The following is a 12,984-nucleotide window of genomic DNA, read 5'->3' as shown; positions in this document are numbered from 1 at the left end:
ATATTTTAAATGCATTTTAGAAAGACACATGTTTATCAAGCCATGCTACATCCCTGATATATTTCCTCGGAATTGAAGATGGAAATGGGCAACAACAGCAACTTACCAGATCCCAACTCATCATACAGCAGGACAGCAGGCTCCCCACAAATCTGGCTGCCAAAAAGGCATCGTGCTTGGACAGTGAAAGTATAATTATGACCCAACTTCAGGTTGGAGATTTTAAAGAAATTGTCAGTAGTATTCCCAAGGTAAGCTGTGATATTCATGGCACTATCAAACATGTGTATCTCGTAGCCCTGAAAACAAACACAGGAGGGATTGCTCAGGAAGTTAAATAAGGAATCTAACAGCTGCTACTACTGGTTCCAACTTTGTGAGCTCCTTATTGCAGACATTTATAGATGCTAAAGCAGTGTGTGTTTCGTACCAGTTCTTTTTACATAGCACTGAGATATTAGATTCAGAAAATGGGAACATTCTCATCCCCAACATCTAACTACCCACTTCTGAGCCACATAGTAGAAATGAAAAGCACAGACCTAACAAAAGCCATTTTAACAAATACTCCAGTACAGAATTCAAAGTTCTGGTCAGCAATCCACTTATCTCAAGGAATATTAAATGAAACAAAGAATCCAGACAACACAGCAACAGGTCATTGAAATGAGACTGGACCAATAATAAATCCAAGTTGCAGTGGACTCCAGGCATGGGGTAAAAAATAAAAGCAAGACATTTCTCCTTAGAACAGCCTATACAAACTCCATTGCTGGCTTGCAGTTCACTTCCTATCTCCGTGCTTTCTAGTTCATCCAAGCTGATCTCAGCCCCAGACAAGCCTGGCCTTGAACTAGGCAGCACTGCAGCAGCTCAGCCTCTGCTCACTGGGGGAGTGTGAAATAAGCATCCGACTTAGACTGGCTCGGGGAGAGTCTTGGACTCCTGTGCTGGAAAAATCCCTCTTGGAACAGCCCGAACCCAGCATGCTGGCTGGGATCAGGATTGACTCCCAGACTTCCCGGTTGATCTCCAAGTCTTCCAGTGTCATAGCTACCAGCACCTCCCCCCAGCGCAAAACCCCTCCCGTCTTATTTCTACCCACGTATTGGGCCCCACTGCATGATCATGGTCCCCTGGTTCTCATTCTGATGACCTGCCTCTTCTTTGAACTCTAAGTCAGGAGGAAGGAATAAGGACGCATTAAGCTTATGCCGGAACCCTGCACTGGGAATGGAATACTGACTGCAAGCCCAACCTTTATGAAGCTGGGCTCCTGCCACGCTGATGACAATTGGCTGCCCGACTGGGTCTCCCTACAGCACCTGCCTGGAGTCCTACTCCTGCCTTCTTTTTTATAGACTACTAACTGGCATTTATTATTTTCTATCTAATATATATGTGGTGTAGGACATTTTCAAAATACATAAGGGGATAAAGAAAAAAAATGTAAATGATACCAACATCAGCCACCCATAACTGACTTGACCAACCCTCTTCTAGTGGGCATTTAGGGTGTGTCCTCTTTCTTACTGTCATAAATCAAGATCTTTATGCACACTGTTTCCTTAGAGTAAAATCCTAGAATTGCTGAATCAAACGATGCAACACCTTCAACGTTTCTGATACCTATTGCCAAAGTGCCTTACAGAAGGCTGAACCCATTCATATTCCCAGAGCACTCCTCTCCCCAGCTATGACTCATGTTGGTACTACCCTCCCCCAAAACTTTGGCCAATTTAATGTGAAAGTGCTGTATCTGTGCTGTTTAGATTACTAGTGAAGCTGAAACTTTATTTTCTTTTGCTCACTGCTGCTTGAACATTTTTACCGTTCTACCTGTTCCTTATTCAAAATTATAACACAGTTGACCCCTGAACAACGTAGGGGTTGGGGCCCTGACCCTCTGAGCAGTCAAACATCCGAGAATAACTTAAGAGTGGACCCTCTGTATCCTCGGTTCTGCATCCTTGCATTCAACCAACCACAGATGGTGTGGTACTGTAGGTTCCACATATAAGTGGACCTGCACAATTCAAATCTGCGTTTTTCAAGGGTCAATGTGTTTCTGTTTTGAATTGATTTGAAAGCTCTCTTTACACTTAAATACATTAACCATTTATATGTCACAGTTGTGAGAATTTTCAAATTTTGATTTAGCTTTCCTTCTGGCATTACACTGTGACGATTTAGAACTGTAGGGCTCTTTGCCAACGCTCTACCCCGAGGTAGCCACGGTTGATTTACCGTGTATCTATTTAGCTCATGCTTTGCTGACAATGGGGCCAACCCAGCTCCACTGGAGAAGCTGTCCACCCTTGGATGGCAAATCTATTCCCAGGTGCCACTCTCTTCCTCCTCCTCCTATCTCCTGCTGTGAGTTCAGTAATTGGTCTGCTAAAAACAAAAGGTGTTTTTCTTATGTCAAAAGACTATCTTCAAGCACTTCCTGCTCACTGGAAAGAAACTGGTAAGATTCCAGGTTGGCAGTGCAGCTCGGATCCCCAGTACTGAAGCCACAGCCCCGCCCTCAGACTGTTTGGGAAAGATGGGGCCCTGGGTTCCGATGCTGAGCCCCGGTCCAGCCTCAGGAAGCACAGTGAGGACTCCAGCCCGTTTCTCTATCTTTCAGGGGATGACAAGTTCAGGATTGAAAAGTGCTTAGTGCAGAGATTCACATCTTTAATGGGCAGTATAAACATTTCACTAATTAGCAATCCCACAGAAAATGGTCCTTTAATTCTCAAGTTCACTCCCCTGCCCTATTCTTTCTTTTTACTCTATCTACGCCAGCACGCTGTTAACGAGCTCATCTCTAAAATGGCATTTCAATTAGATTTCCGAAGTCACTGAGAAGGAGGGAGGAACTTACCCTGCTTTCATTAAAATGCTTTTCCTTCAAAGCTAGGCTTTTCCAAAACAGAAGAACATGGTCATTTTCTGTTATGATTTTTAAGGCATCAGGTGCTGATAACGAAACTGAAAATTAAAGGTGACGTAGGATGTGGTTAGTGGCTCAACATCTGAGTCTCCGTTTCCTTGTCTGTCAAAGGTTGATTAAATAATGCTAATCTTGAAGGGATAGGTTAAGGAAGGAATAATACACATATACCGCTTCGTATACAGCCTAGCACATTGCAGACACTCTTTAACTGGCATCTCTTTTGTTGTTATAATACCTTTAGCCAAGAAATCTGGACATTATCTAGACTCAAGGATGGCCAAAAACAAACGGGGTAGGGGGAGGAAGGGATGGGGTGGGATGGAACCATGTTCAAAGTTTACCTGGACCTCTGCTCTGGTTCCAGTCTACTTTCGTGCTCCAAATGCCAGAGGCCTTAGAGGTCAGTGAGGGCCTAGGGAGCTCGGTCTGAAGACAGAGCCCTAGAATGACCACAGAGTATGGCCCAGGCCCACGGTTCACACTGCCGGCCTCCGTTACTGACACTCCTGATATCGTCTGCTGCTGTCCGAGTAACTGAGCTTATTACTTGCTCTCTGAACTTGAGCCTGACTGCTGAGCCAGCCTGGAGCTGGCAGCAAATCCCCCTTTAATCTGCTGCCCAGTTACTGGTCTCCATCCATTTCTGCACATGATGTTGCCCCAAGGAACCATGATGACTTCAGTCCAGGTGCCCAGATGCAATGCTTGGCTTTAAGTGGCAAATGTTCAGTTTTATTTCCTAACTCTCTTGGAAATGTCAAAACCAGCTAGGGGAGGGGAGACTAGAGGAGATGGAGAATATGGAAAACGACAGCCACTGCCCAGCCCACAGCGCCCTGGCCACCACCCTGCAGCCCAGATACTGGGACGCCTGCACGGCTCTGCCCCAGTGTGGACACTGCGGGTCGTCTTCGCACTTCCTGTGCAATTACTGATAGAAATCCTATGTCTTCAAAAAACTAAAAAATAAAAAAGAACAAAAAGAAATCCCATGCCTAGAGGCGTTCTAGCGGCACTGGGAGTGCCTTGCCGTGTGAGGGGGCCTCCAATCGCTCGTCTGCTCACCTGTGGTAATTTTGATACTGGAGTCCTTGCTCATGTTCCCCAGCTGGACAATCACATGGTATTTCCCTCCAGGCTCCAACTTGCTAAGGGTGTATTCCACGGTACTGTTGCGGGATTTCACCTTGTAGCTCCGGTCACTCTTCCTTATGAGATCTTTAACTGCAATTGCATATAGCTAGGACAAGAAAAAGACATTTTAATGGTAATCAGGAACCTGGAGTTGTTTTACTCTTTGTAGTTCAATGGTGGCCCATGTAACATAAGTATGTCAGTGGTTGTGACCCCCGGCAACAATATTTTGAGCCCCAATGTCTGTTCTTTGGAAAGCCTCTGGGGTAGTCATGTCCCAACCTTATAACAAGTATTCACTCCCAGATTTGTACAGAGAATTGTCAGTTTGATCCACCTACCCACCCTCCCCCCAAAAAAACAACTCTAGGGAAAACCACATTTGTGATGGCAGCAGCAGGTATGTTGGAACATGCGAGAAAAACCCCAGTTCAGGGCTTCCCTGGTGGCACAGTGGTTGAGAGTCCGCCTGCCGATGCAGGGGACGCGGGTTCGTGCCCCGGTCCGGGAGGATCCCACATGCCGTGGAGCAGCTGGGCCCTTGAGCCATGGCCGCTGAGCCTGTGCGTCCAGAGCCTGTGCTCCGCAACGGGAGAGGCCACGACAGTGAGAGGCCCGCGTACCGCAAAAAAAAAAAAAACCCCAGTTCAGTGTTCAAATTCTCTATCTCCACCACTGCCATAGTGTTGGGATGTCGTCAGAGGGGAACAATGAATGAAAGTGTTCAATCCCAGGTCTAAGAGACAAAAAACCCCATTTACTTTCTCCCAGGTTGCTTCTTACATCTATGGGGACAGGGAGAAAGTAAAAGGACAGGTAGTAAGCACAGGGAACTCAATCATCAGGAAGAAGCTGAGAGTCCACAGGAGTCTTTGTGACCAAGCATTTAAAACCACCCACCCCTGGGACGGCAGGAAGGGCAGAGGGCATGGAGGTCAGAGCAGCCTGGGCAAGGGAAAATGGGAGGTTTTTTCTAGAATCAATGCCTCTTCTCTTAGGGCATGGGCCAGCAAACTTTTTTGTAAAGGTTCAGAGAGCAAATATCTTAGGCCTTGAAGAATAGATGGTCTCTACCACAATTACTCAACTCTCTTGTTTGTAGCATAACAGCAGCTCTAGATAATGTGTAAACGAATGGGTATAACTTGGTTCTAATAAAGCTTTATTTAGAAAAACAGGCAGTGGGCTAGATTTAGATTTGTTAGTGAAGGCAGAGAAAGCAGAGAAGGAGGGACAAACCAGTATGGTAGCCAGGAATACTGGAGATGTGACAATGAAGAAGAGGCACCTGTAAGGACCCCGTCTTTGACCAGGCAGAAATAGGGGGAGACCTCCTGCTGAACTCCAAGCACCAGGCCTAGGTTTCTTGCCCCATTACAGGACCCACCCGCCCCCGAACCAGACCATGCGTCCCCTCACCAGGTCCTGGTCAGGAGAATCGTATGGGGATTCCCACTTGATGACGGCGGAGGTTTTGCCTGTATGAACCACGTGCAGGTGACGGGGAGGAAGCCTGCTATCTGGGATCATCCTCACCACGACGTAGTCAGAGGACGGCCCCTGGTAGGGCGCCACCACCCGGACCTGAAACAAACACCACTTGAACTCATGCAGTTGTCACCAAACCACTGTTTCAACAAAATAGTGACATATGGATACAATTAAAATTCAATGCATACAAAAAGATGTAGAATAATTCCCCACCTACCCCAGATCTCCAATCCATTTTCCCAGAGGTAGTACTAGTAATGATTTTATGTGCTTCCTTCCAGAAATGTCCTGCACAAATATAAGCCCAGATCTACGGGTATGTGTGTATAGATATGTACTTATATATGTGTGTACTTATGCATGCACGTATATGTATAGTCTACTGTTCTTAATTTAGGGACGTAAACAAATGCAAAAACATTACACATATTATTACGCTCTTCGCTTCTTTTACTTAATACAGCATGGAGATTTTTCCAAATCAGTACGTTTGGAGTTTGTTGTATTTGTGTTGGATGGTTGCACTATGCTCCATCACAAAGATAGGCAATAATCCTTTTAACCAGTCTTCTCTTGATAGACATTTGTTCCAAATCTTCTGTTTTCACAAGCAACAGTATACCAAACATGTTTCTCTAAATATCTTGGCACACATGTAAAAGCATGTAAGCTAAATTCCTAGAAGTGGAATCTGACAACAGCTTTTATTTATTCCTGTGACCCATTCTCCAAGTTCTCAATCCTGCACAAGGGAGCTGTAGTTGGCTAAGTGGCCGTTCGTTCTGCGTTTCAAGTAAAGACCTGATGCTTGTGAAAAAGAACCATCCTCCCGTGTGTGTCTCTCTCGCACGAATACATACACAGGTGTGCGTGCGCGCACACAGGCGCACATGCATCGCACGCGGATCCTGGAATCCACACCTCCAGCTCCCCAGGTCCTGGGTCTGAGCCAGGAGGCCAGCAATTAAGACATCCTCAAAAAATAAAACATTCTTCTGTACTCCTGGCACAGGAAACTTACCAGAAACAAATACTGCTCATCCCCACTGACAAGGACTGTTTTGTTGTGCTGTGATGTAGTCAAGCTCTTGGGGTTGCGATACAGGTCAAGAAAGGATGTGGCATAGAAGATGCCGTAAACCTGGTAAAAGGAGAGAACAGAAAAGGACACCAGTTCAGTGGCCAGTGACCTCACTCTCATGAAAGCCCTAATTTAAGACCCGGGGAACCACTTCAAATGAGCTCACAAAGAATTCTTCATTCAACATCTATTTCATCAGCATTTACAGAGAAGGCACCCTGGGCCAGGCAGTGGCTTCCCACCTACAAAGATAAATACGGTGCAGACTCTCCTCAGAGCTTGCTTTTTTGAGGAGAGCCATGCAGAGAGGAAAAACAGAATTATCCACAACAAGATGCAAATGTGGAAGGTTAGATGCTATACTAGAAGACTGCATAATAAACTGGGGAAAAGAGGGGTTGACCAAGGTGCGAAGGGGATAGCAAGTGTGCAAGCTCGTGGAGGGGGCATGGGGAGGGAGGGCGGGCACTGCTGGCTGCCTAGGACATTCCCATCCTCCCCATGTCCCTCAGCAGAATCCTGGTGCTTAGTGAGAACTGCCACCTGGAAACATGCCTACACCCACACCTCCCTCCAAGCGGCAGAGGCCACGTGACAGGGCTGGTCAACAAGATGTCAGCAGATGTTCCAGGCAGGACCTCGGTGAGGACACATTGAAATGCAGGGAGCGGTGCCCTTCTTCTGCCCTCCCGCTGCCTGGAATATGCAGGGTGACGTGGTCCAGGAGGCCCTCTGGACTGCAAGGTGATGCCACAGGCCGGAGGTGGCAGGGCCTGGGGCCCAGCTCAAACTGTGCTGCGGCTGTAGAGCTCCCAGGTGGCTGAACTCCAAGCTCTGACCGACTTGTAATTAGGAGGGAAATAAACTGTTGAAAGCCACAGTTACCCTCCATTCCTGTTCTATGCACCCATTCTTAACCCTAATCAGTACACGTGGAGTTTAAAGCAGGAGGTGGGAGTCTGATGGCCTCATAGAGGGGAAAGTGGAAGCTGAGAGCATGTTTCTAATGGGGGACGCATGAGGAAGCTTCCTTTGTAAGGTAGAAACAAAGGGCATTTTCTCCAAGAGCATACGAGCAGGCAAGAAAGGGGACTTGAAAACCGTACAAGTTTGAAGAAGCTGTGGGGATGAAGGGAGCCCATCAGGGACATGCAAAAGGACTTGTGTGTCTCAGATGAGCAAACGGGAATGCAACAGGAATAGGGGAAGGAGAGGGCTCAGATGGGATGGCAGAGGGGGACCCAGGGCGCAGGCAGGCCTGACCCCCAGAGAGGACAGGCCCGTGGCTACCGTGGGGTGGAGGCTTCAACCAGGAGCTAGGAAAGGGGTCCCTGGAGCCACGGGAGCCAGGGTGTAAGAAGGCCCCACGCAGACAGTGATGGGGGCGGCTCTCGCGGTGCTGACGGCAGCCCTGAGTGAGACCCCAGCGTCCGCAGCGAGATGAAGATGGGCGGAAGCTGAGAGCTTCGTCCAGAGGACTCCACCAGCCCCTGACCCTCGGAAGGCTACCATGAGTGTAAGGGGTCTCTCAGCCAGGATGAGGCCGGGCTAGGCTCCTTCTCCAAGTTCACGTGTGGTGAGACACTAAAAACAAGTCACGGGCCAATGTTCTGTACACGATGCCCCGCTCTGTGCAGACAGCTGGGGGTGACAGGTGGGCAGGCTCTGAGTTGGGTACTTAAACAGAGACAAAGGCCCCTCTGTGATAACGGTCTACTTCCAGGTAAAATGGAGACCGGGGGTGGCTCTGGGCATTCTCATCTCTGTCCCTGCCCCGGAGTCAGGTTCTGGAGCAACAGAAGAGCCCAGGCTGTTAAATTAGCTGGACCTGAGCTCTAACTCGGCCTGTTGCTTACTAACCCTCGACTTTGGCCAGTTACTTCACCCCCTCTGAGCCATGGTCTCCTCACCGGTAGAGCAGGAACATTTACCCCACAGAGCCGATGAGAGGATTAAGTGCGAGACCACGGATGAAGGGTGGGCATCGTGCCTGGCACACAGTGGATGCTCAGTTAACGCCTACCTCTCCCTCCTTCTTCACGGCTGATCTCACAGACAATTCCTTGCAAACCTTGGTTCTTTCCCCATGAACCAGTCCTGCCCCCGACGCACAATGGGGATGCCCTCAGAAGACAAGACGTGCGCCAGTTCCTCCTCACCAGCCACTGAGGATTCACTAAGGCTCAATTACAGATTTAGTTCCATTTGCTTTTCCATTTGGAAAACCCAGAAAACAATCCTTCCCTTCAAGAACTTACAAACTACTTAGGGAGATGAGAGTGGACAGAAGATATCAAATCGGATACGTAGTATCTAATGAAACATTATGCTGTGTGGCATCAACTCTAAAGATTTAGGAGTTGGTAAGGGAAAGAGATCCAGCAGAAGAGCTAGGATTTGACTACACAGCAGCAGGAGCAGGAAGGATTCCAGGGAAGAGAGAGCAGACGCCCTGGTGCAGAGGCAGGAGGGGCATGAAAAAAGGCTTGCGAAGGTGCACCTAAAAGCAAAGGAGGGTGCACACTGTGGAGGGTGGGAAATCAAAACCAGGCTCAAAAAGAAGCACAGGGCTTCCGTGGTGGCACAGTGGTTGAGAGTCCGCCTGCCGATGCAGGGGACACGGGTTTGTGCCCCAGTCTGGGAAGATCCCACATGCCGCGGAGTGGCTGGGCCCGTGAGCCTGCGCGTCCGGAGCCTTTGCTCCGCAACGGGAGAGGCCACAGCAGTGAGAGGCCCGCGTACCGCGAACGAAAAAAAAAAACAAAACAAAAACGAAGCAGCACAGATCTAATTCCAGTGAGTCAAAATGCATACATGAAAACAAAAGGCCTATACACAAGTAGAGCCAGCATCCTGGAATGAACTGGGACGGGGCGTGTTTGGGGGGACAGAGAAAGCAACCTGTGGGCGGGGGATTCCATAGGTGAGGAGGGGCTAGAGGAGCCTGAGGCACGGTCCTCAGGTGCATACTCATTGTCCTGCAGGCGACGTCTCACCCGTCCCTAGGTGAGACTCCCAGCTCGGGAATGTGCCCCCTCCTCAAACTAGGTCTATTCAGCAAACAGCGGGGGGGCTCTTTGTCTTGGATGCCAGGCCAGGATGCAGAAAGGGATGCTGAGGCAGGATGTCAGGCGCCTCTAGAAGGTAATCCAGAACTGACTACAAGGGTAGCTTGTGTTTGGGGTGAGAAGAAAAACAACAGCAACAGAGGGGGAAGCCCTGGGGGTGTCTGGTGGCCTAGTGCCAGGCGACAGTCCATCCGTGCTCTGCAAGGGTCATCCTGGCTGACTTACCACATTCCTGGGGCCGGTCCAGGTGCATTCCACCGCCGTCTGATTGACGGCCTTGGCTTTGAGGCTCGGGGCGGGTGGGCGGACTCCTCTGGTCGTGACATGCTCAAATGCCAGAGGACTGTCCCCCAAGTCAGTCTTGGCCCAGGCAGAAATCTCGTAGTTTGTATGAGCTGTCAGGTTGCCAACTGGGGAAACAGGGACAAAGGGCTGGGGGCAGCAGTCAGGAATACATATCTTTATATGCACACCCTATTTTTTTTTAATGTCATCTCTCCATTTAAGTAAGCCCCACATGCTGTAGAATTTTTATTACTTTACAGATTCACTCGGCGTGATTTATTAATGACTACTGCAAGCCACACACTGCATGGGCATGGGAAAATCCCTTTTAAAGCTGCCTATCTGGGGATATGAATTGGTACGACCCTCCTGGAGAGCCATTTGGCCTTGTGAGAGTCCTGAAATCCTGCATAACCTTCAGTGCAGTTAAATGAGAGGGATCCCAAAATTTGTGCAGCCAGGATGTCTGTCACAGCATTTGTTATGGCAGAAAAAAGTATATCATCTGACTGGCCGGCAACAAGGCAACAGTTAAATCACGCGCATCCATGAGCTTCACGCGCACTCCATGAACTATTACGCGGCCACTGAAGGTTGCTTCCAAGAATACATAATGAAACTAGAAAATTCCGTTATTTACATTCAGTGAAAAAGGCAGGATATAAAATTGCCTAGAGTATTATTCAAATTTTATTTTAAGAAGATACAAAGAAATCAATGAGGAGGAAAAAGTATTAACTTAGGAACTACCCAAAATGGAAAAGTGGTTTCCGTGGGAAGTGAAATGATAGGTAATTAAAAATTCGATTGTACCTTTTATGTTTTCTAAATTTCCTGTGATAAACGTGTGGCCCCTTTCTAATTAGGGGAAATGTTATTAAAAACTAAGAGAGCAGTGAACAAAAAGGGGGTGTGCTAAGAGGACAGCCTTTGGAATCGGAAGGACTTGGGTTCAAGGCCCAACTCTACCCTTCGTGCTCTCTAAGTTCATTTCCTTGTCGGTAAGATGGAGGACAGTGACAGCACTTATACCAGCTGACTGTTGCAGGGAACAAAAAAAGAAAATTCCTGTAAAGTGCTCGGCATGACGCCTGGCATGGAGCAAGCCCTTCGTGCGTTTCAGGCAAAGGCTGGTAAGACCTGTGCTCCTGTCTCTGCCAATTTCTATTGGTGTAATGTTGAGGTGATGAGACCTCAGCCTTTGGAATTCGAGAGGCGTGGATTCCCATCATGGCTCTGCCACCTTCTGAGGGAATCGTTCCGTCCCTGAACCTTGTTTTCTCATCCATAAAATGAGTAGATCCCACCACACTATTCTGGAGGTGTTATGTAAAACACCACACACGGAGTGCCTGGGTAAATACCTGTATACAGTAAGTGCTCAATGTTAGCTATACTCCTGCACAGCCTCCTTAGGCAGCCTTCAGTTCCCTCCCGCCAAAAAAATTATACTGTATATAACAGAACGCCTGCTAGGATTGAAAGTACTTTGCAAACAGAGTATAAAGGGAAGAGTAGAAGCTCCCACGTCCTCTTCAACATTCACAAGCAGCCTTGGCCAATGAAGGTTTTGTCTTAGAAATAAATTAAAATCCTTCCTTTAGTCCATCTTCAGATATGAGGATTTTAATTGAGACTCACTATTTGTACAGATACAAGAGGAACTGGACCCTCTTCCTTCCTTGTCTCCTTGCCTCCTTCGCTCAGTCTGTTGGTCCATTCGTTCAACAAATGTTTACTGAACGCCAATTACGCAGTAGGCCCTGCGCTACCTTGTATCAGCAAAGAAGGAGCAAACCAGGGCAGTAAAAAGAGAGACAGGTAACTAAACCCAGGAACTCTCTCTTTTGGGAGGCAAAAAGCATCTGTAGAAGGTTAACCTGGCTTCTTTCCAGTGTTTCCTCCTTTTTAAGCCTCCAACTTCCATGAAGAGACAACAGGTTAGAAGGGGATTTCGGGAACCACCCAATGGATCCCTCACCTGGACTCAGGAGTCACTGACAGCATCCTCAATGGACAACACCTGCCCACTCAGAACGGCTGCAGAGAAGACCCCCCTACCTGTCCCGGCGCCCCACACAAGCTCTAATGCCAGGAAAGCATCGGTCTAGCCTTCCTCCTTACACACCGACCAGCTCCAGGGCGCTACCTTTGTGTGACAATATGCTTCCTCGGAAGTTCATCGTTCTCTTCTCCTGTCTGTGGGTGTCGAACGCCCAGAAGAGGTTCACCACATAGCCATTCACCTGCCAAGGAGCAAGAGCCATGTTACATGAACAGTCCACACTCACAGAGCTCACCAGACACTAAAGGAAGATCTTTTCTGTTGTTCCTCGGGTATCTATCTCCCTTCTTACAATGGACGGTCTAGTCCTTTGGATTCTTAAACCAATTCCATTTGTGCTATCACTGAATACTTATACTCCCTCCTACTCCTAAAAACAAATGTGAGACCATTTATAATACAACATATAGATTCAATGACACAAAAAACTTAATAAATAATAAAAGGACAAGAACCAATTTAAAAAGGCAGAAAGAAGGGAATTCCCTGGCGGTCCACTGGTTAGGACTCTGAGCTCTCACTGCCGAGGGCCCAGGTTCAATCCCTGGTCAGGGAACTAAGATCCTATAAGCCGCATGGCACAGCCAAAAAAAAAGGCAGAAAGGATAAAAATTGAAAAGGTAATTAGATTACGGTAACTAAGGATCAGTCTTAGCTCAGGTGGTCCTTGCCGTCAAGGCCAAGAGGTCCATACAAAGGGGGCTTGCTTAGATCTCTTTTGTCTAATAGGAGCAAACATATCCTTGGGTCAGGAGAGACTACCTTTTCCAAGTTCTGAGCTCACAGAAGGATTTGATGTAAAGGTCTTTAAAAATATTGGCCAATGCACCAAATTAAAACGTTTTCAAGAGCAAAGACTATAGAGACAAGGTCTACACAGGTCATTTCTGGCATCAGCTGTCTCTGAAGCCAAGGG

General features: G+C 47.8%; 1 protein-coding gene across 3 annotated transcripts in view; it reads right to left on the bottom strand.

Annotated features, from left to right (window-relative positions):
* Positions 1-12,984, bottom strand: part of SORL1 (sortilin related receptor 1) — a 157,031-nt gene that overhangs the window by 4,439 nt on the left and 139,608 nt on the right. For 2 of the 3 annotated variants that reach the window (XM_022560208.3, XM_022560210.3), the window contains 7 exons: positions 12,153-12,249; positions 9,944-10,128; positions 6,591-6,710; positions 5,498-5,662; positions 4,010-4,184; positions 2,873-2,979; positions 107-299 (listed from right to left, as the gene is read on the bottom strand). In XM_022560208.3, the coding sequence (XP_022415916.2) occupies positions 107-299; positions 2,873-2,979; positions 4,010-4,184; positions 5,498-5,662; positions 6,591-6,710; positions 9,944-10,128; positions 12,153-12,249 (1,042 nt within the window). Of the gene's footprint in view, positions 1-106; positions 300-2,872; positions 2,980-4,009; positions 4,185-5,497; positions 5,663-6,590; positions 6,711-9,943; positions 10,129-12,152; positions 12,250-12,984 lie in introns of those variants that run through there. The other variant, XM_089915731.1, reaches the window with a different exon arrangement.

Source organism: Delphinapterus leucas, chromosome 7 (assembly GCF_059928025.1).
Source record: "Delphinapterus leucas isolate spDelLeu-1000000601 "Yukka" chromosome 7, BTC_Dleu_Yukka2, whole genome shotgun sequence".
Lineage (NCBI taxonomy): Eukaryota > Metazoa > Chordata > Mammalia > Artiodactyla > Monodontidae > Delphinapterus > Delphinapterus leucas.
The sequence above is the reverse complement of the archived record's forward strand: the minus strand, read 5'-3'. Positions and strand labels throughout refer to the sequence as shown.